Source organism: Thamnophis sirtalis, unplaced genomic scaffold (genome assembly GCF_051295495.1).
Source record: "Thamnophis sirtalis isolate CommonGarterSnake01/CBP01778 unplaced genomic scaffold, rThaSir2_p1.2 scaffold_4, whole genome shotgun sequence".
Taxonomy (NCBI): Eukaryota; Metazoa; Chordata; class Lepidosauria; order Squamata; family Natricidae; genus Thamnophis; species Thamnophis sirtalis.
The window spans coordinates 98,745,163-98,770,577 of record NW_028261384.1 but is presented as its reverse complement, the minus strand read 5'-3'; the positions used below and the strand labels follow the sequence as shown (position 1 = coordinate 98,770,577).

Here is a 25,415-nt window from a genome sequence, read left to right as displayed (position 1 = left end):
GGCCCAACTAGTAACCAATGCCAAATCCGGCGAAACTACTGGCCGCTGTGATACAATTCTGTTGTTGTGATAATAATAATATTACTACTACTACTACTACTACTACTACTACTAAATTTATTTGCTGCCCATCTCACTATTTGAGGCAACTCTGCTGTGTCCATCATGTTTTGTTTCCCTTTCCAATGGTGTCTCATCTGAACAAACAATTGATGAGCCAGTAAGCTGTCTTCTCCACAAGTATAGACAGCAGCCCTTTCTGCAAAACAACATATGCATCAATTAAATTCACTCTCCCCCCCACATTTTTGGCAAGTCAAACAATTGTAAAAAAAGAATACCAAATCTAGTGCAGCATTCCTTTCTCACTTTGTTTATGAGTAACTGATAGTCCATATCCGAGCTTCTTTGATATAGGAAATAAAATATGCTTTACTTCTCCTGACAAGCAGCATCCAAGTTTTCATTTGGCTTAACTAATCATATGTTCTTCCTACTGCATTGCTTATGCATTAAGTGAAGTATTGGCCAAGGCAATATTATCAGCATCTGGATCAACTTCTGTCACTTTGAAAATACAGGGGTTTTGAAGTTAATCTGATTTTTTAAAAAACTTAAAAGTATAAAAAGTTATTTCTGAAATCTGAAAGAGTGAACAGAAATAGGCTCATCTTTTTAAAATGGTTTTTAGATGTTATCTTTTTTATTCTGCAATATCAGACAGAATTAAAGTGGTTAAAATGTTCAGTATTGTGGTTTTTCGTGCTACATCTTGGAAGTACACTAGAAAGTTATTTTTACATTTCATCCTTGTTTTCCAGAATCAGTAAACCTCAGCAAAATAGAGAATATGAAGTTCACAATCTGAAACTAGAAATTCAGGGATTGAAGATACAAACCTGACACCAAATTAGCACATGAAGGAAGAGAGTTCCAAACTAGCTTTTTTTCGGAATTTCCAATTTTCTTCAAAAAATGTTGTGCTAGGATTTTAATTTTAATAGCATTTATTTTGTTTAGTGGAGTATTAAACCATGTGAACCCTCTTCATTGGATCCTCTATTCATACATTTCCTGTTTCACTGAGATCAGTGTGTGTGTGTGTGTGTGTGTGTGTGTGTGTGTTTTATATCAAAAACTATGTATCTCTTTGAAAGCCAATTTGGTGTAACGGTTGGGCACTGGGGTAGAACCAGTTCTTATTTTGCCTTAGGCACAAAACCAGTTTGCTGATTCTGGGCCAGTCACCTTCTCTCAACTCTAAAAAGGAATCAGTGGCAACATTGCACCCACTCAACTGAGCTACTAGACCAGTCTGTCCATCAAAAACTTGCCTTAATAAAAAAAAATGCTTTTATCTGCCAGTAGAGAAAAGGAGTTAGCCTAACTTCCAGTTTATGACCTGGAGAACAGACACAGAAAAATATTCACACCAAATGTGATTAGTGAAATTAAGCAGCTCACAACTATGGATCTTAAAAACCAGGCAGAATCCATAGGAAGTGCTTTACATTTAAAATGGCAATTTAAAGCTGATTGCCCATTCTTTGTATTGCATTACAATTGGATCCAGTAGCTAAACAAGCTACACATTGGCTTCAGTTAAATTTATGCTGTGAATAACTATTTATTTTGCACAGACTTTAAATAACCAGTGGGTTCAATGCATAGGGTACGATAGCCCATCTGTTTTGAACCAAATTATTGGTGTAGCATGCTGAACAAGAAAATAACCTCTAAATTTGGAAGTTCTTTGTCCAGGTATCATCTACACTGTGAACTCCTGGTTAGTCTAAGGCAACCTTCATTTTCCTACCCCTAAAAGGCCTACTATATAGGGTTGCTGTAAGGTTTACAAAAATCAGAGTCATTTTTCTTTAGGGTCCTTTATCTGTGCCAAAGAGACATGGTGGCTCAGTGTCTGCTGAGCTTGTCGATCAGAAGGGTTGGCAGTCGATGGTTCGAATCCCTAGCACCATGGGAGCTCCCGTTACTTGTCCCATCTTCTGCCAACCTAGCAGTTCGAAAGCATGTAAAATGTATGTAGAAAAATAGGACCCACCTTTAGTGGGAAGGTAATAGCGTGTGCACCTTTGACGTTCAGTCATGCTGGCCACATGACCACGGAGATGTCTTCGGACAGCACTGGCTCTTCGGCTTTGAAACAGGGATGAAACAGGGACTGCCCCCTAGAGTTGGGAACGACTAGCACATATGTGCGAGGGGAACCTTTACCTTTTATGTGTGCCAAGAAAACTGATTTATGGTTTGTGACTGAGCAGAATTGAAAGTTTAATTTCAGATAGTGTGATGGAGGATTTAAAAAAAAAGGAAGGATATTTTTGCACATACTAAGAGCTTCTACCATCTTTGACATTATCCCTGTGTTCCAAAATAATATTCAGCAGTGACTCTTAGTTAAAATTCTGTCCTGCATGTGATTCAGAAGTGCTCAGTTTGCCCCCCCCTCCTTGCGCAATCTTCACCCACCCCTCCACACTTTTTTTCCTGACTAGGCTATCATGTTTCACCAAAGCTGAGGGTGAGGGAGCCTGCATTCAGATAAAGGCTTGTCCTTGTTTGCAGGAGAGGAAGGGCAGCCCATCAGGCAGGGCACACCAACATATCTGATTGCCCAGCACTGTCTGCTTTTCCTTCAGTGCCCAGACTTACAGGAAGAGTTGGGGAAGGAAGGTGGGGGTAAGCCCTCGCTGGCATCTGAAGAGCTCCTATTTCACTCACCCTGACGTTGGAGATCTACAAGTTAGTATGTGCAACGTGGGCACCGCCTTCCTGTGCTCAGATGAGAGCTCCCTTTCCTCCTCCCCGTTCTTGCTTTACTTTTTTTTTTCTTCTCCTCATTTAACTATCGGCCTTTTTCTGTGCTTGCTCCAATGCCACCCAACCCCCAGCTGCTTGAAACTCCCAGCACTGAGTGTTTTAAAAAAAAGAGACTGAGACAGAGAGACTTCTTGTTGGTGAACTTTGGGCAGTGAGATGAACTTGGCAGCCCCAGTGCGATTTGCAAATCCAGGCATTCCCAGGGCAATTTCTTCTGCAAAGGAGTGTGAAGCGTCGGGAAGGTAGGGGTGGCCTTTTATTTAGACACACGAAGCATGGCAGCACCCCTTCCTCCTCTCAGATTTTCTAACTAACGATAATACTTGTTGGGGGAGGGGAGGAGGGAGAGAAGTTTAGCATAAAGCAGGCAGATACGGAAACAAAGCTTATATGGGTACCTGGGCGTCTGCAGTGTATTCTGAAGGGAAGTGAAAGTTCTCGAGGAAGGGTAAACAGGTACTTGAGATCCAAAAGGGAAAACGTGAGGTGGGGAATACTGCTGGGTATATCAGAATGGCTGAGTGGATTTTTCAGTTTTATTCTAAGATACTGCCACTAACATTCAAAGGGAAAAGTCCAGGAGTATTTCTGTACCTAGAGAGAAGAAATCCATACTTTAAGCATGTCTGTACGTGATAGTTTACATGACTTCACCTTTCATGCTCTATTTGGCATTTAAGGAGAATTTAATATTGGCAAGAACTGTATAGATGTGGGCCATGTATATAATAGTGATATACAGTAGTGATATCCTTAATGTTACTATCCCCCCCCCCATTTCCTCTGCCTCTGGATAGGCCACACCTCCTAAAAAGCTAGTTCATATGTTATATATGCAGTGGAATACCCCAAGGTTCTGTTTTAGGCCCAGTACTCTTCAACATCTTCATCTATGATTTGGATGAGGGAATAAATGGGGAACATCAAATTTGCAGACGACACTCCAGAAGATAGGCTTAAGATACAGAAGGATCTTGACAAACTTGAACATTGGGCACTATCTAATAAAATGAAATTCAATGGTGAAAAGAGTAAGGCAAGAAAAACGAAATGCACAGGTACGGTATAGGTGGTACCTTCCTCAATAGTAGTAACTGTGAGAGGGATCTTGGAGTCCTAGTGGACAACCATTTAAATATGAGCCAGCAGTGTGCAGCAGCTGCCAAAAAAGCCAACATAGTTCTAGGCAACATAAACAGAGGGATAGAATCACGATCATGTGACGTGTTAATACCACTGTATAATGCCTTGGTAAGGCCACACTTGGCATACTGCATTCAGTTTTGGTCGCCACGATATAGAAAAGATGTGGAGACTCTAGAAAGAGTGCAGAGAAGAGCAACAGATGATTAGGGGACTGGAGACAAACATATGAAGAACGGTTGCGGGAACTGGATATGTCTAGTTTAATGGAAAGAAGGACTAGGGGAAACATGATAGCAGTGTCCCAATATCTCAGGGGTTGCCACAGAGAAGAGGAAGTTAAACTATTCTCCAAGAAACAAGGTAGAAAAAGAAGCAATGGATGGAAACTAATCAAGGAGAGAAGCAACTTAGAACTGAGGAAAAATTTCCTGACAGAACAACTAATCAGTGGAACAGCTTGCCTCCAGAAGTTGTGAATTCCCCAACACTGGAAGTCTTTAAGAAGATGTTGGATAGCCATTTGTCTGGAATGTTATAGGGTTTCCTGCCTAGGCAGGGGGTTGGACTAGAAGACCTCCAAGGTCCCTTCCAACTCTTCTATTGTATTGTATTGTATATTTTTTTGCATATCTATGGTAGCAATAGCACTTAGATTTATATGTCGCTTTACAGTGCTTTACAGTCCTCTCTAAATGCTTTACAGAATCAGCATATTGCCCCAAACAATTTGGGTCTTCAATTTTGGATAATTGATCTATGTTAAACTAGGAGATTAAAACTGCATCTGTTTAAAAGGATATTAGGACCAATGTTGGTGAGTACCTTTTAAAGCTAAACTGAAAACCCCAAAGTAGCAAAAAGACAGTGAAGCCAGGATATTTTATGTTAATATGAATTATAAATGAAGAACATTAACTTAAAATGGCTGGTAGTCTTTTGTGGATATAAACAAATCTAACTTGATGTTGCAGGTTTATGAATATTTACTGGGACCAATGTCTACTGAATGTGGTAACAATCCAATGCATAGATATGAACTCTGTATGGTTATCTGGAAATACTGGGAACCAGATATGTGACTATATTGTTTATAAAATAACTCTGTTCTTCCCCTTTTAAATTTTTATTGAATTCAAAAACCTGTGGGACCTGCCAGGCTTTTGCCTTGCTTGCTGTTGATCACTTGTTCCTTTTATCTCCTTTTTGATTCTGCAAAGGAAATGCCAACTTCCAACATACATTTATTTCTTGCATATCTCTACTCATCACATATGCACATAGGCATTATTTAAAAAAAAAAACAGTAAGAGCTACAATCTATGCTTTATTTTGAAATCTGTCTGTGTGCTAAAGTGAAAGTAGAAGCCAAAATAAGCTTCTAGGATAACAGGAGCCATCATGGGAGGTTAGAGGAAGGCACTGAGCAGGCAACCATTTTGTTGGGGGATTACAGCTTGTTCTCAAAATGTCAGATCTCATCTCTAATGCAAATGTCATTATCTCAGGGGTAAGTTTTCAGAAGTAGGTCCAGGTGGAACAGACTAAGAGGTGGCATAGGTCACTATCGTCAAAGCCTCTTCTTCCAGAAAAGAGCACAGCTGGCACAAAACGTCCATCAATCCGTCCAACAGTAACTGTATGTCTAATGCAACCTCCTTGCTTCTTGCTTCTTCAATGTCAATGTGATTTCATCAAAAGACCCTAGAGCCGTGATGGCAAACCTATGGCACATGTGCCAGAGTTGGGACAAAGAGCCCTCTCTGTGGGCACACGCACTGTTACAAGCTGCTCTTCTGGTTTTCCAATGTGCTGGCCAGCTGGTCTTCGCGGGTCCTGGAGCACCAGAAAACGCTCCCCCAAATGGCCTGGAAATGGTCTGAAAAATGATCTGAAAATGCCTCAAAGCAGGCCATATTTCAAGCTATTTTCGGGCCAAAGATGGCCCCCAAAAACCAGACGTCTGCATGCTGGTTGGCTGGTATTTAGGTTTCCAGCACTCCGGCATGCACACATGTGAGCACATACTGGTTTGGACACTCAGTGGCAAAAGGGTTCACCATCACTGCCCTAGAGGAGCAGAAAAAGAGCCAGTTAATTTCAGGATAAACTCAGTTTTGCTGGGATTGAATGTGAGCACCACCCGTCCAAATATTTACAGCCACTAGGTTTTGGATCAGGACTTCCAGCTACAAGATTGTTATATCCCAATGTGGAGATAAATATCATCTCAAACTAACAAATGACTGCTTCCACAGCTTCATTTAAATGTTAAATAGAAGAGAAGATAGAGAAGAACGCTGTAGCACCTTCCAGTGGAGAAGCCTGTAAACCACTCAAACTCTCATCCTCCTCCATCATCTACTCAGGAAAAGAGCAGAAAACATGGGCTGAAGTTCCTACCCTGCAGGCAGCCCAGAAGAATAACATGACTGATGTTCATGTCGAATGCTCCTGGGAAATCCAAGAGGACCAAGATGCTTTTCGTCCAACCAGATCACTTTCAGGTCATCTACTAGTGCAAGAATGTAGTTTCATAACTGAACAGTGACTAAATAATGAACTCTTAGGCACAGGGTTTCAACATAATTTGCTATCTGTTCTTTCTTAATGCATGGCCTAAGCTCTACTACTGAGCATTTTCCAAAAATAAAAATTAGCAATGAATCATCAAGGAATTGACGTATAATAGAAATTGAAATTCACAGCAGCAAATCCTTATTTTAACCAGGGCAGAGTGAGAAGGAAAACTGAAAGTCTTGCACATGGGAAAAGAAAAAAAGAAAAAATAATTGCTGATCCCTAAAGGCAAATTGGCTGCCTCACAAATGTAATTTGTCCAAACCTTATTTGGAAGTATCCTAAAGTTTTGCAAGGAGAATTAGCCCTTTCACACAGACTGGCATGGACAAGCATCTTTACCAAGTAGTTTAACCAATTAATTTGCTGGATCCTCAGCAGGTTTAAAAGTATTGTCTGATTTATTTATTTATTTTGCAAATTGCATTGCCGAAAGGAAATTTTTGGTGTGATTTAATTAAGCCTAAAAGAAGGTCACATCTGTAATCCCTCAGGTGGCAAAGGGATTTGAGCAGTGATCTCTTGCTCATCTTTTTTGAACCTAACATGGGTTTGGGTTTTCTGACAGTATAGCAAACTGAACAGGAGCATGTTTTTTTTTTCTTTTGGCAAATTTTCTTTTTATTTAAACATTTTTAGTATACAGTTTTCTTCATTTTACATCACAGTTTCAGCTTTGCAATAAATCTATACCAATTTATCCACAGTTCTTTTACATTTATATATACTATTATGTATACATTATATAGTTATTCTAGATATTTTTTTACATTTTACATTTTTGTAACATCATTATATATTATTATATATAATAAATATCCTTTACCTTTCATTATATTTACACTTATTTCTAATTCATTAATCTTTCATTATTAGTTTTCTAATCTATTTGCAAATTTTCTTTTGGCAAATACTCAAGGGCAGGGGTGTCAAACTTGATTTCATTGAGGGCCGCATCAGGGTTGTGTTTGTCCTTGGGGGCTGGGGTGGGCGGGGCCAGCTTGACATCACTCGTGTCAGGGGCATCTATGGTGCCTCCAAGCACTCTGCCAGCAAAAACAGGCTCCCAAGCTCCATTTCCAGCTGCAACAGCCTCCTGCCACCTTCTGCCAGCAAAAATGGAGAGCTCTGTTTTTGCTGGCAGAGGGCAGCAGGAGGCTGTCGCACCTGAAAACACAGCCTAGGAGAGCTGCATGCAGCCCTCCCAAGCTCCATTTTTGCTGGCATGGGCATTGCAGACTGGTCTTTTGAAGTTTCTAGGGCAGCCCGGTCAGCCAGATGTAAGCATCTCATGGGCCAGTTGTGGCCCCGAGCCTTGAGTTTGACACTCCTGTTCTGAGTGAAGACAAGGCTGTAATGGATGGCAAAGAAGAAAAACTATACCCTTCTGTCTGTATCAGCTTTCCCTTACTTGTACTTTTTCACCTGTTGCTAGAAAAGGCAAACACATTAGCTATGTTTTTGATCTTCTTTTACAGAGTCGAAAAGACAAAGAAAGGCCTAAACAGAAGCACAAGAAGCATTCAGAAATTGAAGCCACAGATCTCACACTGTCTTCCACACCCATAGTTACTGAGAAGGTAACAAGAAATATGTGTAAGATATTTATAACAGAGGTCTGAGTTGTTGTTGTTGTTTTTTACAGTGACAGGCAGTCTGTGTCTATTCCAGACTGTTCAAGTATCTTCATGCAGTAGCTGATGTTGGATGTGCATTAAGTTTTCCCCAAAACACAAGTTTTTTCATTTGTCTAAAATGGGCTGTTTTCCATAGCTCCAAAGATGAATTTATAAATGATGAAACATGGAAATGAGCATTAATCACTTACATCATTATACTATAGGGTTCCCCATAGCTATTAAAAATATAGTGCAGCAAGCAAACACATTTTGATTTTTTAAAATTCTGATTTTCCACATTGGAGAATTCACTCTTGTTTAAATTTAAATGCAGAATGAGAATTCTATATACAGCCTTTCTGAGAGTTCTTTTAAGAATAGAAGAAAGATAAGAGAGAGGAGAGGGGTGGAAACAGAGAAGAAAATCATACTCCACATCAATTTGTTTCCGCTTCTTAATTGCTTACATTTTCCCTACCCTCCACTTCCTCACTGCCTGGAAAACTCCCAAGTCACAAGAATTCCATTTTGCAGCTGTTGGCTGCTAATGATACAATCACTAAGCTAAGCCCTCCAGTGATTTTAGAAGCATGTCCTAACTCGTTCCTGAAGCACATGTGCCAGTCCAAGCCTCCTGTAGCATTAACTTAATGGCAGAGCTTTACTTTCTCTTTGTCTTTTTCTGTCTACTTGTAAACCAGGAGGGAAATGCAGTCTCTGTTTGCTAGGATCGAATCCAGATTACGTCTCTATATCAATCGTGGCCATTATCAGGCAAACCAAGGACATCAAAACATTTAGGATAAATTTCATTTCTACATCTTTTTTTTTCTTTCAAAAAGGATTGGCAAGAAGTGTTTATATGTAAAAATTCATCTTTCATTCTGCATCTTTGTCCTGCCATTCTGGTATTTAATCTGATTCAAGACAGCTAGATGCTTGCACACAGACATATTACCGAAATAGGTAATAGGTTTGAAAAGAATACAGTAGAAGGTGGTTCTGAGAAGTGTTGCTTTCCATTATCAATGGAGTCTCTTTTGTCCTGTTGTCACCTCAGGCCAAATGGCAGGGTTTGGAAGTTATGCAAACCCCACACAACCTATTTACAAGGGTTGTATATGCTACAAGCAACAATCCTTCTCAAACTACCTATCTGTTTCTTGAGTGTTAAGCTTGCAAACTCATTTTGACTTGAAAACAACAGCATCCATAGCAGATTGCCATAATAGGCTTTGATGTATGTAAAAACATCGCTCAAAACGCCATAATTATGTACCTGTATTCATCTTTTGATACAGGTTAAGTATAGATAGTCCTCATTTTACAACCATAATTAGACCCAAAATTTCCCTGGCCAAGTAAGACAGTTGTTAAGTGAGTTTTGTCCTATTTTATGACCTTTCTTGCCATAGTTGTTTAGTGAATCACTGCAGTTGTTAAGTTAGTAATAGGGTTGTTAAGTGAATCTAGTTTCCCCATTGACTTTGCTTGTCAATGGGTCGCAAAAGTGAATCACATGACCTTGGGACACTGCAGCAATCATAAATACATGCCAAGCATCTGAATTTTGATCACATAATTAAAGATGCTGCAATATTGTAATTGTGAAAAATTGTAAGTCTCTTCAGTGCGGTTGTAACTTTGGTCACTAAACAAATGGTTTTAAGTTAAGGACTACCTATAAGAATCTCTTGTTTGCTCTCTTCAATAGACACTCTTGCTTGGAAATACTTATTTGGTTCTGGGCTGGGCAATATCATAAGCAGAACACTTTTACAAGTTATAAGCAGTTGGTTGTTTCAATGTATGCCTACTTTACAACAAGGTTTCTCCTGTTAATTTGAATTATAGGAGATGGTTTGTTTCAAAGAGTTAATTTGCCATCCTTATTTGGGTTGGAAGGGATGACAACGTCCGATGATTTGGAACAAAATGCTTATAATATGCAGAATGCATACAGTTTGAGAAGAGAAGGTGCTCTAGAGCAGTGGTTCTCAACTTTGGTCTGCAGACCACTGGGAGTATGTGATGTAATCACAGGATGTCCACGAAGGCTTGAAGAAATGTTATGATTTAAATCTTAAATCTTAAAGAAAAGGTTGAGAATCACTGCTCTAGAGAAAATGTGCCCTAACCAAAGCATACCTTTAAAAATGAATAGCAAATCTAATACAATGGTACCAAATTTCAGGTCCTATACTGAAATACTTAAGCCATTTTAGATGATACTATATATTACATTGCTTACTTCAAAATATGGTGAGCAGTCCTTCCTACATCTGTTATTTTATTCCCAAATTCTGCTGCAAGAAATCTGAAAAAAATTCACTGGCACCCTGAGGTATTAGCTTCATTTTTCAATCAGATAAAAAGCAAAAAAAAAATTGCCCTACAGCAAAGGGTTATTTTTAAATTCCTTGCAACACAAGTTTATAATGGATCTTTAAAAAGGAGCGCTGAGGCTTCCAAGTGAAAAATTAGGATATTTGCCAAATAAGACAATAAAATCATTCAGAAACGAGAGAACATAATCTATGAAACTGGCAAACTGTTCTCTCCTTTCATTTGAATATCATCTTACTAGATGACTGCACAAGACAAACCCTCCTGCAGACTTGTACTTTTTCCTTGGTTTTAGTTCCAAGTAGATCTGCTAATAAATGTTTTCTTTCTTTTATTAATTGATGGTGGATGTACTTGGAATTGGAGAGATGAATTTATAAAATGGCTGCTATGCATACCCAGTCATAAAATAAAACATGGAATGGACATAGAGTCTGTAAAATGTACAAGGAAAGATTTAGCTGAATTAATAATGCCAATCCAATATCTGTTGTTTGGTCTACACCTCCAGATTTTGCTGCTGTCCCTCAACTGAAGCAGCCCATTGTTGAGAAAAGCCAGCATTTCCCCATTGTGGTAACCTCCAGATGCATTGTACTACATTTCTTATCCCTGGCTAGCATGTTGTCAATCCTTTGAGGTAGGACAGACTAGGAAACTGACTCTACAGGTTTGATTGGAGCTATATTTGTAGACTATACTAACAATACCGTGAAAGCCTGCCATTGTTTTCCCTGCCCTCCCTCCTATATCCCATTAATTACGGCAGAACCAGTCTGAGTTTCTTCTGAATATCGTTTGCTTGTTTGTTTATGAAGCATATTTGCGTACCTTTTGTCTTAACCATCTCTACATTGCTTCTCCAAGGGCATTATTCTGGCTCTGTGTGCATGAGGTAGATAGAATTCTTGTTCTACCCTTTGGGGTGCACTCATTTACATTAGATTTTTCTTCCCAGATTTTCAGATGGCTTCCCACACCATTTCGGAAATGTGTTACTTCCCGAGCCAGATGGATCTGGCTAGCCCACTGTTCTAACAGGGGTATCAAACTCGATTTCATTGATTAACTTATAGAAGGAATTCCTCAATTTTTGAGTGTATGGTTGATTTAGGTGGTAGTTTTAGTCTAGGACTGGCTCTGTGGCATTTCTTTCTTTTGGCCCATCCTACCAGGGAGGTTATTTCATGCAGCCCATAATTTCTTGTCCTTCCTCACTGCTCTCTCTGCTGCCTTTCTGTGAACTTTCTTCCAGCCAGAGATCTAGCAATTGTTTGGAAAATTAACATAATCTTCTTTGTTGTCATATGAATGGCAATTAATAGGCAAATGAGCACATATAGGTTGGACTTAATCAATAACCATCTTGTTCCCTCAGCCTATAGATTTATTAGACATCTTACATTGAGGGTTATGTATACTGACCATATTTTCATGGAAAAAACAAAGAACAACCTGAAAAAAGTCTGCAAGTAGTTCATACGCCTAAACATTTTAATTGTTCAAATTTATGATTTGTTTGTTTGTTTATTATATTTATATGCCGCCCTTTTCCCCCGAAGGGGACTCAGGGCAGCTCACAACTCAAACCAGGGAAGGGGGATACAGACAAAAAATTAAAAAACGAAAACATAACAATGCATAATTTAAAACACACAACAGTCATACCATTCGAGACGGGGGCAACAGCTCTTTAGCCCCAGGCCTGTCGGAACAGCCAGGTTTTAAGGGCTTTGCGGAAGGCCTGGAGGGTGGTGAGGGTTCGAATCTCCACGGGGAGTTCGTTCCAGAGGGTCGGAGCAGCCACAGAGAAGGCTCTCCTCTGAGTAGTCGCCAGTCGACACTGGCCGGCGGATGGAATTCGGAGGAGGCCTAGTCTGTGGGATCTAATCAGTCTAGTGGAGGTAATTGGCAGCAGGCGGTCTCTCAAATACCTTTGCTTTACAAAGGAACATGCAAAAGAAAAACTTAAGAAAAACTACAAAAACATAATATAAATATCTAAAATTAAACAATATACATAGATTTATTTTTAAAAGGCAATCAGTTTCCATGTTTTTCAAAGGAATGTGAAAGACTGCATTAAATGGTATCATTTGTATGGCTAAAGTTAAATGATCAAAATAAAGAATAAAGGTGAGTTTTGGAAAAATAAATCTAAAGGACAGTATTGTAAAATGAAGGGCTGTCCTTTGTAATAAAGGACTTGTGATCACTTGTGTTTTTTGGGCTTACTTATCACGATCAGCAACAAAGTTTCTGCTGGAAGCTATACGCTAACATTTTCTGCAGAATTTGTTTTCTGGTTCTTGATGCCTCATCTCTGTTTGTATAATTTTTGAAATCCCCAAACATACAAACTGGAATGTCATCAGTGGAGCCTACTCACTCTCACTTATTATATACATAAACTATTTTACCTCAGGAATCCTGCTGCTACTCTTGTTTGAATAATTCCTGGGAAACTGCCATCTGCCTTAGTTAAACCAGCTTAAATTAATTGGATTTAACCCAATCTGATTTTTGCCGGTTGGCTTAATTTAATTCTGTTGCCAGAGTATTTGCCCAAAAGAGGCCCAGTCACTTATTTTATTTTTCTTTTCCAGCTTGAAAAAACATTTGATGGCCATGAATTAAAACTGTATTTTTATAAATATTAAGTGGATAGTTACACCAAAGGGCAATAGATCGACATCTATAGTAACACCGCTATATTTTTTATGGTTTAGGCTTAGTAACATTTCCTATCTTAAAGTAATGCAAATTGTAAATAATCTGGAAATAAAATTTTCACAGATTTTATTTACCATGATTGTTGGCACAAAGACTATTGCAGACAAATGATTAGATCTAACAGAAAAGTGTATAAAGAACTTCACAATTGATCAAACATCATAGAGTGGATATTAAAATAGAGTGTGACTGCCTAGTAGCCACCATACATTATTAACAACCTGCTTAGACAGTGGGCAGAGTTTTTAAGAATTACAATTTTTAAAAAACATCTGGAGGATATCAGGTTGCCCATGACAGCTTTAAATTTGGGCAGTTGTGGTTCTGGGGTTCCATTTGATCCCCAGAGATTTCTCAGCTGGTTCACAACAAAATTAATTTAAATTACTACTCATTGTGAACCACAGCTGCATTTTACCAAGATGCTTTAATCTCTCCTCCCATCAATAAGTAGCAAAGAAAACATTACTAAGTCAAAAGTGCTGGCAAATGAGCAAAAGGCTCTGCCCTCCGCTCCTAATCTTACACTCTTCCAATTAGACTTCCTGAGTTCAACAGCTTAAGACAGCTGTTCTCCAATAGCATCGCTGATCCTGACATTCCTACTGCAAATCTTCAACCTTCAGTTGCCAAGTTTGTGATAAAAAGGCAAAAACATCAACTTCGCTCATACTGAACATGTGAGAGTTGATGAATTGTTTGGTCTGGATCTGTATTAGTATGGCAAAGTGCCCGTGATCTGAAGCACTGTAAAATATTTCTTGCTCAGAATTACTCAAGGGACCATATTTACATACGGCCTAATTACAAACTCCATAGCAACTTGGGTATATGTGTATTTGTGTGTATGCATATTTTTTCATGCATTTTATTGTGATTTTTTTTTTAAGTTTGGGGTGAGATTCAATATTTTTACAGAAATTTTTACAGTGTTTATTGCTTATACTGTTAAATTTCATAGCATTCTTATTAAAGGAAAAAGTAGCAGTCATGTAACAGCTATAAATATTAACCTACTGTACTTACTGTGACTTGAAATGATACATCTAGAATAGAAGTCTGATTAAATTTGAGCAAAAAATCTCACACACACACACTCACACATCTGCACAAACACACGCACACAGACGTCATACACACACTAAACTTAGATAGAATTTGAATTATAAAAGGATATATTTGATGTGAAGATAGTGACCAGAAGCAATTATAAATAATTTGAAGTAATCAGCTGGATACATGGATGGGAATTATAACAATGTTTTTAGTAATTTTTTTCCCTTTTCATAAGATCATATACATTTATTTTAGATCATGAGAGTGGTGATATCAATATAACTGTTATTGGTTATAGTTTTGTAGTGACTTATAATTATTTCTGCAGATGCTACAATGATTTTAGTTTTATATGATTGATTGGTTTTTAATCAGTGAAGTAATAAATTCTAAATTTTATGACAATGGTAAATTCTTAGTTTATTTACTTATATTATATTTTCCACCCATTAGGTCTTTTCTTTTTTCCTTTTATGTAGTTGTTTATTTTATTCTTTAAATATTTTGAAAGAAATGAATTTCAAAGGCCGGGGGAGAAATGACAATTCCTGTAGGTTATGGGAATGCAGACAGGTGTAGTAAAAAAAAAGTTTTCACATTTACACCAAAAGGCCAGCCAATATCAGAAATTATTGTGTAGAATACCAACATCATTCAGTCAAAAAAGGAGAGTGGATGTGACCCACAGTAAACTGAAGGAATTGGTACAGTAAGACATAAGTGCCCAGCACCGACTGAAGAGAAGGAATACTTCCTGTATTGCACTATGAGACTCTTCCTTTCCCTGTTAACCAATCTGATAATAACAAATCTGAAAGTTCCATCTCAGTAGATTAATTCAAGATAGTGTTTCACTTTGGAACTTCTTGTGATGCAAAATCTAGTATAAACTCACTGGACATTTTATCAACTTTGATCATAAAGGCATATTGATGGTTTATATATGTAGGTAATAAACGTTTTTAGAACAGAAGATTAAACTACAAGCTAATAGGTATAAAGCAAGAAAAAGAAAAAAGAAATTAAAGAGAAAGCTAAAAGAGCAGGAAAGGAAAAATTGGAAATAGAAAAGAAAGAAAAAATATACAAATAAGTAGCTTCTGATATTTTTTAAGCCAGTTAGAAGTACAATTATAAATTTAGCTCTTACTCTGTGGTTACAACATAACTCTTCTTTCTAGACTATATCTTGTCTAACCATCAAAGCCTTAAGTTAGTCAGTGGTTTGTTCTTTGATGATGCTTCATGTCTGTGTTGTTTGATCTCTAAGAATAAGTGGAGGCACAGAAAATGAACTGGTGGGAACATCCATCCTTTCATGCTATTTTTCTAGCATCTGGCTAGTTGAGGTAGCCAATCTCCAAGCAAAGAAGTAATAAGAACTGCAATAATTAGTTGTTGATTAAATGTAGGGGATAGACCAAAATTACCTTTGTGATGGCTCATATGCTTGTGAAGTTTGTATCCCTGCTTCTGTCAGAGGGACATATGCTGATGGGAGCTACTTCATCCATCCCTTGTCCTAAACTTTTGCAAGTGACTGGGAATGAGCAGGAAGGTAATAAGAGAGAGAAAAGTATTATGTATTTGTTTATTTCATTTATATCCTTCTACAATCAGACTCTGACAATTTTTCACTTTCATGTATGCATTACCACTTTGTAAGATGAGAATTTGTCTGAACCACCTGAAATTATTAGTTCTGGACACTGAAAAAGAGTGGGTCCTATCCTTCCAGAGCTGAAGATAATTTGAAAGTAGGATCTCTACTCACTTTCATTTCTTAGAATAGGTGAAAATAAGTTTTATAAAGTGTTGTATTGTACTTTGCAGAAAAAGCAATGAAATAAGAAATATGCCTCAGATATTTAAATGAACTACAACTTAGCAATACATATTCAGGCTTAGCATTACCTGCTCAGATCAGCCTCTTCTAAGAAGTACTACCTATCTTCAGAATAGGGAGCAAAGAAGAAAGAGAAACAAAATTTTGGCTAGAAGTCAAATCATTTCAAGTTGTAAAGTGACGTTTGAAAATATAAGACTTAAGAATCACAATGGTACACAGATCTGACTATACCAATATTCAGAAAGAGAAGTTGACGAAATCTTACAAATTCAGGAAGCAATCAAAAATGTGAAATGAAGTAGAACTGGGGTATCAAACTGAAGGCTTGGGGACCAGATCCAGTCTGCTGCTTGCTTAGATCTAGCCTGTGGGGCCGTCCTGAAAACAGTGAAGGACCGGCCCACGTTGTTTCTGCCAGCGGAAATGGTACTCGGAAAGGCTGCACGTGGCCCTCCCAAGTGCTGTTTTTTCTGGCAGAGGTTTGCAGGAGGCTGTCACAGCCAAAAACAGACTCGCGAGGGCCACATAAGTTTCTCCCATGCTCTGTTTTAGCTGGCAGAGTGTTGCAGGAGGCAGCTGCAGCCAAAAATGGAGTTCAGGGGCCTGTTTTCACTGGCAGAGCACCCTCAACACGAGTGATGTCAAGCTGGCCACGCCCACCCATTTCATTAAGGGTTGCATCAGGGTTGTGTTTTATCTCGGTAAAAAACCAACTCTAATGCGGCCCTCAATAAAATGGTGATTGACACCCCTGTGCTAGAATATCAAAAGATAATGAACTAAAAAGAATGTGAATACCTAAGGATCAAAAAGCAGAAAATAATTGAATACATTAAAGTATGGAAAGTGTTAGTCTCTGCAAAATAGAAACAAAGTGAAAGTATTTTTACGCTATGATCAGTTATATTTTGGGTACGTACATAATAATATTCATCGTTTATTAGTCTCACAGGTTAATTTGTACTTTTCAGCCTTTCTAGAAATGGTTTCTCTCAGAAAGTGAGCGCTGATTGGTGCTGTTTCTCTTCCTTCATTCTCAATAATTCAATTACCCTTCACTATAGTAGCCATTATTTAATCTTATGGAGTAGATTGGGATTTCACCATGACTCTAGCTTTAGGAATCTCATGAGGGGTTAAAATTTGCCATTAAGAAAATTATGCCTTACCATAAGACAACCTGTTAAGGGGCCCAGAGTTAAAACTGCAAACAGCAGGGTATCTCTCTAGGTCAGGACAAAGGTGAGGCCACAGAGAGGCCTTCTGCAACAACAACAGAGGCAGGGGGCTTGAAACAAGTCAGGATTACATTATATTAGTGCAATTTCTTCTGGGATCAATCACATTTTCCAATTAAATGCATTCAAGTTTTTTCTAAGCATGTAAAACAATATATCTTTAGTCCTAAGATTCTGGAAGGTAACTATGATGTTAAAGAAATACTCATATCCCCACATACAGTTCCATTCATAACAGTTTGTTCTTTATTAATAATTGTACTGAACATGATTTTGGATGTGCGTAGTGAGGGAAGTTAGGTAAGGCTGATAATCAGATATATATTTTTGTGACAGAGACTAGCTAAAAAGTGGATTGATTGGGACTATATATGGGTAGTCCCTGATTTCCAACCATTTGTTTATTGGTTATGGGCTATGAAAAAGTTACAACTGGTCCTCATAATTACGACCATCTCAGTGTTCCAAAATGTGACCCAAATTTAGGCATTTGGCAACCAGCATGTATTTACATGACCAAGAAGCAAAGCTAATAAGGGAAGCTACATTCATTGAATATATGTAATGACCAGGAGAAAATCATAAAACCAGGCCAATTTTACTCCTCCCAGTCCAAAATCCTAAAGTCACTGCTGATAGCAATCTTTGGTCATCAAATACTAGCTGCCAGGCAAATATAGGAATTTTACAAATTATCCTAAGTCAGTATGAACTATTGATCTCCCTAAGATCAAATTACTTACTAACTGAACTCATGTAAGGCATACTATATATATGATTGAGGTAAAACGGGCAATCCCTCTGAATCCTTCTGATTCTGAATAGCCTAGAACAGTTGCTTTTATTTGGTTGCATTCCTGAAACCTAATTTCACAGATCTGATCTATCATGAAATCTATTGTCTTTGAATAAAGTTAGCATTTGGTGTGAGAATATACTGCTGAGCTTCAACTGTTAGCTTGAAGTGTGGTCTGGAATGGAAGAGGCTTAACTATCTCAAGAGGGATTTTCAGATGAAATTCAGAATAAATGTATTTGTGAAAACATTCCAAAGATTATTGTAATATTAATTCATGTTTGCTTGGCATTGATGGACAATTTTAAGTGTTGTAGCACAATCTGAGTGAAAAGGATATACATCATTATTTTTTCTTTCCCTTCTCTTTCCCCCCCTCCTCCTTCCTTTGTACATCTGAAAACCACTATCTTCTCATGCAGATGCACATGTCTCTACTGTGGAAAACCTAATCAGTTTGTATATGGTGTTTTACTAAGACCTTTCCTTTTCAATGCATAAAAGAGTGTTATATTGTTTTTTTGAGGGAAAGTGGACATTTTGCAAGCAGGTATATTAAACACTCAAATCTGACCTGAATTAATGCAATTCCAGCCTTCCAGGCTCAGAGACAGACACAACCAAAAATGAACCTAGATATGTGAAGCTACAAATCATTTTGTGACAGGACAAGACAGGATATGTATCTTACCTCTCTTATCCACACTGGTTCCGAATTACAACTACAGATTATAATGGATTCTGGAATTGTAAGCAACTTCATTATATCATCTATGATACACAAATGTTCCACCCATTCAGTCAGTCAACCCTCCTATTGGGATGAAATTATTGATGGCCAATATTTATGCTCAGGGCTCAAAGGAGAAATTACTTCAATTTATCATAGTAAACAGGACACCTTGAATTTTCGTGGCTTCCCCTTTGTATTTCCCCATTATCTTACACTGGTTGTAGATGCTCAGCCTGCATATAGATTGGAACAGAGATATCATTGCCTTTGACTTCTTAGGATGTAAGACTCACAATTACTGGGTCTCAGATCCCATGCTACTCAATATTGTTCAGCAAATGAGGCTCCTATTTTGCCTGCTAAATATTCTGACAGTATACTTCTGTGTTTGGAAAGGGAGATGCAAAGATGTCTATGGAAATTCTCATGTAGATTCTATGTACCTTTGGGATGTAAAGATCTTTGTCACCCCTTGATTTTATGACACTAGAATCAATCTTATTCCTGAAGTCCAAATTCCCACATCTCTGCCCAGAAATGAAATGTAGAATTGATCAAAGGATACAAATTTATAAGGAAGCTTTAACTTGTCCTTTTTATTAAAAAAGATGGTTCCCTACATCTATAACATAATCCACTATGTTAAGAAGATTGCCCCTCCACCATTGTTGTTGTTAGTCACGAAGTTGTAGCCAACCCATCGCGACCCCACGGACAACATTCCTCCAGGCCTTCCTGTCCTCTGCCATCCCCCAAAGTCCATTTAAGCTCACGCTGACTGCTTCCGTGACTCCATCCAGCCACCTCATTCTCTGTCGTCCCCTTCTTTTTTGCCCTCAATCGTTCCCTGCATTAGACTCTTCTCCAGTGAGTCCTTCCTTCTCATTTGGTGGCCAAAATATTTGAGTTTCATCTTCAGGATCTGGGCTTCTAGAGAGCAGTCAGGGTTGATCTCCTCTAGGACTGACCGGTTTGATCGCCTTGCAGTCCAAGGGACTGTCAGGAGTCTTCTCCAGCACCATAATTCAAAGGTCTTAAATCTTTGGCACTCAGCCTTCCTTATGATCCAACTTTCACAGCCATACATTGCAACTGGGAAAACCCTCCACCATACTGTTACCTATTATCAGGAATCACGGACTTCTTCAGTTCTGAGCTTTTAGAACTCTTACAGAAGACATGTTTTTTTATCAAAATGCAAAACAGTGACACACATCAACTGCTTTGGGGAAATTTGAATAATACACACACACACACACATACATACACACAGAGAGGGGGGGGAGAGAGAAAGAAATTTTTTTTGGATTAGATAACTGCCCATAAGTCTTTAAAAGATTATTTGAACAGATTTTTAATTATCTCTTTAAATTATTTCCTGATTTATTCTGCCTGCCTTTATCATAAAGAGAACTAGGGAAGGTTATGTCTGAGACCCTTTCTCAGATTCCATTCCTGCTTTGACTGTTGCCTTGATTGTAGCTCTTCTCTTGGTCCTCAAAGTAATTCTCCCAGCACAACTGTCCATTATACTTGGAGACTTATAGCTTCCACGCTAATTTAGATAAATGTACCTTAGGTCTTCCTCTGTTGGACTACTTGGGTTATTGTGTTCCATAAAAATAATAGAGATGGATCCAGCCAATTATTATTTATTTAGCATATGATGAGAATATGACAAGGGAAGTAAATATATACATACTGTCCACTTAATTATATGCACAACTTCTATGGGGTACAGCTGTAGCCTCGTAACTGGATGTCCACTTTAGCTATCTGGGTGAATGCCTCTGGCATTGCTTCTTGCAGATCTTCTAGGGAACCAGAGAACGTACATCATGGGCAATAGTCTGAAGCATTCCTTAAGCTTCTTGGACTCTCTGGGTGGTGCTAAATGGGTGACCATCACTAAATGCAGCCATACTGGCCCCTTTGGTCTCATGGCAAACAGAAGTGCATAAAATCAAATAGCCAATCAATATCCACTCTGTGTTGGGAAATGGTGGGATTATGTTTTTGGAGTGCTTTGCTGCATTAGGCAAAATGATGATAGGCTCTACTCTGAATTCTTCATTGTATCAGAGAGGCCTTGGGGATAATGTGAGACCATCTGTCAGAAATGGACTTTGCAGCACAATGACCCTAAAAATTTAAGTAAATCCACCAAGCAGTGGTTTAAAAAGAAAAAAAAATGGAGTGGTCTTAAATAACCAAGTCAAAGCTCGGTTTTGAATCCCACAGAGATGCTGTGGGGTGATTTGGGACAGGCTGAGCTTGCAAGAAAACCCTTAAACATTGCACAGCTGAAAAAAAATCTGTATGAAAGGATGATAAAATAATTCCTCCCAATAGATTATCTGGTTTTGAAAAGTCAATGAATTCTACTAATAAGAAAAAATTGGACTCAATGTGTTCTTTTATGACATTTTGTGATATTAGAGAAGCATCTTTTTAATTGTATATTTGGAACCCCCCCTTCTCTCTCCATATATGCATATAAGTGTGTGTGTGTGTGTTTGTATATATACACACACATACACACACCTCTCATCCTTTTATTTTTCTTAAGTTGATTGTGGGTTTTCTTTGTTGTTTTAATTTTTTTCCATTTCTGTAAAATTTACTTAAGATAAATAAATAAGGCACTTCTTACCACATACTCTATTCCATAGATGTGGCAGCAGAAAATAAATTTCAGTTTAACTATGAAGAATTCAGAGAGTTATTTTCTGAACACAGACTTCTCGCTACATATCCAGTCTTACTGATTACTGAAGAATAGAGTGAAAACCATTAAACCCAATATTGTTTAGTTTGGTTAAATTATAGGTCAGCCTTTTGGAGAGAGTTTTTTCCTCTGCTCTGTGTTTAAACAGAAAATATCAATATCAACAGTAATATTGGGCATACCATTGGATAATATAAAGTTTTAAATGTATTGCAAAAAAAACCCTTCTTATGATTGGGATACAAGAGTTTTATTACCACTGTATATAAAGCAATAAGATGATATTAAATTAAGGTAGCAGAGCAATAGTAACATAGTGAGTTTCTCCACATTCTTTTGAGGGGTTGTATGAAAAGCTATACAAAAAAATAAATAAACAGTTACGACTTATTCCATCTTCAGCTTCTTTAGTGAATCAAGATGATTTATAAGTTGTTCTCTTCCCTGGTAAACTACTAAAGGAACTAGAAAGATTATTGGAAACAAAACTCAGAATTGAAATGGTCTACATACATCAGAACTGTTAAAGGATTATTACACATTAATGATGTTTGTTGTCAGGGTAATGATGATTTCATTCTGACCAGCTGCTTTAATGCTGTAAATACTGTGATGATGATAATAATGATGATGATGATGATGCAATGGTAGTAATGAGTCAGCAGGGTTATTTGACTGTTACCACTTTAAGAGACTGTTATAAGAGAGGTTCTTTTGGCCTGCATCTCTCTCCCCACATGTTCTTCCCTGCTGCAGCTGCTGACTGATTGTTTGACCTTTGCCTAGTACGTATATGAATATTCTTTTGTAGAGATAAACCACTATTTATTATTACAAACCTCTGTTTGCCATTTTTGCTCCTGGGTAGTCTCACATAGTCACACTGCATGCATTCTGACCATTTGTTGATTTGTTGGGCTTTTTTTTTCTTTATAAAAGGAAAATGTAGCAATTTTATGTTACAGTTATCTGGAGTTTTTTCTTATCCATTTCACTCCTAATTCCTTCCCATTTTCAATATGCCCATGGCTAATATTCATCGAGTTACCTATGGAGTCATTTGGATCAGGGAGATTTCTCATCACATGCTAAGTACATTACTCTCAAGAACTTAATGAAATTAAAACTTGGTTGCTCAATTTAACCCACTGCTTTCCATTAAAAACATTATAGCCCATCCTATCTCAGTTGCTGCAAAGAAGGGGGAAGTTCTTCTAAGAGATGGGACAGCTGTATTAATAGCTGCTAATATAGCTATGTGTTCACAATCTTCCATCAGTCCTGTGTGAGCCTTAATGATATATGTAGGAGTTGTGCAAGATGTTTATTTACTGTTGCTTAAATTTAGTGGTGGATGCTGCTTAATGTTAAGTCATGGTAAATGCAGATCATTTTCAATTTTCTACCTTAAGTCTCTACATCAAGGCTAATGAGTAAATTGTCTTCTATGAAAGCTGAAAATGTTCATTCTGTGCTTCGTATTAGTTGAAAGTCATGTGAGCAGCATTCTGCAAGTTGATTGTTTTGCTTGGCAGTAATTCTGTATTTAGTCATGGTAAGCATAATAATCCGGTAGCATAATGCTGTCGTGAATGGGGAAGCAACCTTCCATGTACCTGGCAAAAAGCAACATCTTGAAGGCAAATATATGCACAGAAGTTTGTATTTTTGAGATGTGCCAATATAATCAGAAACCAATGCTGGTTCTGCAATGAGTATATATGCCTAAAGAAATCCTGTTTGTCATTTGTCAACTTCTGAGAATTAGAGGAAATCCTGAATGAACATGAATTGGCATCTATGCATGCAGCCTTTCTGTTCCTGAATTCAGTATTGAAGAAAAGATGGTGGTAAGTATGTAGCCCTTGGGGTCCAATAAGTTCTCCTGCCTTGGGCAAGGAGTTGGAGTCCTCCAAGATCCCCTCTAGCCCTATGATTCTACGATAAATGATCAAAGGGTTGCTGTATTGCCTGTGAAAGAAGATAAAGCATTTGGATTTTATTCATTATTCTGATATCTGACAGATTAGGCAGGAGGATTTAGAAAATCAAGAATAATATGGAAACAATACAGCAGTGATGGGTTCCTACCAATTTGGACCAGTTCAGTCAAACCGGTAGTGGTTTGTATTAAATACTCTGTGCCCGTGAGTAAAGACTGAGGCGATTCTGTATTCAACAATAGTTTATTCAGTAATAACACTAACTCAACAGAACAGTAACGCTTGGGTTGACAGCTATTTATATGGTAGCTGTCAACTCGTCAACCAGTTAGAACCTTGCCATTCTCCCGCTGGAACGCCTCTGTGCGGGAACCAATAACAATCACCTGCCGACTTGATAGACAGCGGTTGGTCATAACTCGAGAACACAACAGTTTGGCAGCCTGAGTTGCTGGAACCAGCAGCGCCCCAGGCCTGCCATACCCCCAAACCAGATCTCCAGGTGGCGTCATATTGTTTTTTGCTTCTGTGCATGCACAGAGCAATTTTTATTGTACTGTGCATGCGCACGCAGCGCAGCCACAAGCAAACTGGCAGTAATGACTGCCGGAACCCACCTCTGCAAAACGGGGGGGGGGGTCTGACCCATTTCATGCTGTTTCTCCATCCCTGACCGGTAATATAGGCTGGAGTCTAGCAGTAGTATCTTTCACATGCTGCTCTGTGAAGTTATGGAATTCACTGCTGAATTAAAAAACTAATGATTGAGAGACTATAATTTAAACTATAAGTGATTTCTATAATCTAAATCATCACATCATATACGTTGCTTATAGATACTGGATTTTAGTTTAGTTCTCCTTTTCGATTCTTCTTCACAACCAAGATATTTTTATATAATTATTGTCATGTAACTTGCTCTCTTCATTACAAACTTGGAGCACAAAGGGGGAATGACCACACTAAAGCCCCAAATAACATTCTTATAGATGTTGGAGTGAGATCAATCCATTACTAGGGGTGATTAGTGGAAAATAGGTGCTACAACTCCTGTTCCCATAGGGAAAGATCAGAGAAGGGTCCATCTAATAATCTTTGAATGCTCAGATGAAGATTTTGAATAGATCTTCTTAATCAACAAGTCATAGTAATAGTCAATTTCATTATAACTTTCAAGAGGAGGTAGGAATTTCAATCCAATAAAAAAAGGTTAAGTGACAATAAGCCCTTCTTTGCCAAGTTTGTATATGGGGTTTTCGATTCTGGCAGGACATTATTGTCAGCTTCCTTTCAGAGGTCATAAAATTTAAATAAATTCAGCTACTGCTAATGCAGCCTTCATGAGCTGAATAATCTGCATACAAGAGGGAACTTCAAGGATTGCCAAGGATTAAACATACTTTGGGGAAGGGGGAAGGGGAAACCCAAAAGAGGAAAAGCTTCCAAGAGTAACCTAATGAGACATGATCATGCTCAGTGGCACAGAATGCTGCATGACAGAAACAAAACTACAGGGAGAGGAGGCGAGACCTGGATGCACATTTTGAATTAAGTCATAGCTGTCCAGTTTAGTGTGGTTGAAAATTTAACAACAACCCCCCCCAAAAAAAAATCACTTCAAAATTTGGTTAATTGTTTCACTTGTAGAAATGTAGTTAAAATAGTGGTATCCACACACTTGAAAGCAATATAAGCAATTTGTAGTTAGAGAAACAAAAAAAGTTAGAGAAAACAAAAATACAAAAAAACCCACCCAAAAACAAAACAAAAAATATTTTTGGAGGGTGGGAACATTTTAACAATCCCGAGA

The 25,415-nt window shown here is 38.1% G+C and overlaps 1 protein-coding gene across 6 annotated transcripts in view; it reads left to right on the top strand.

Annotated features, from left to right (window-relative positions):
- The window catches only part of MLLT6 (MLLT6, PHD finger containing), a 121,724-nt gene that overhangs the window by 54,794 nt on the left and 41,515 nt on the right, over positions 1–25,415 (top strand). For all 6 annotated transcript variants that reach the window (XR_015696431.1, XM_087713541.1, XM_087713539.1 and 3 more), the window contains one exon: positions 8,043–8,144. Coding sequence is in view for 5 of the 6 variants with exons in the window: in XM_087713541.1 (XP_087569667.1) it covers positions 8,043–8,144 (102 nt within the window). In the remaining variant the exon portion in view is untranslated. The remainder of the gene's footprint in view (positions 1–8,042; positions 8,145–25,415) is intronic.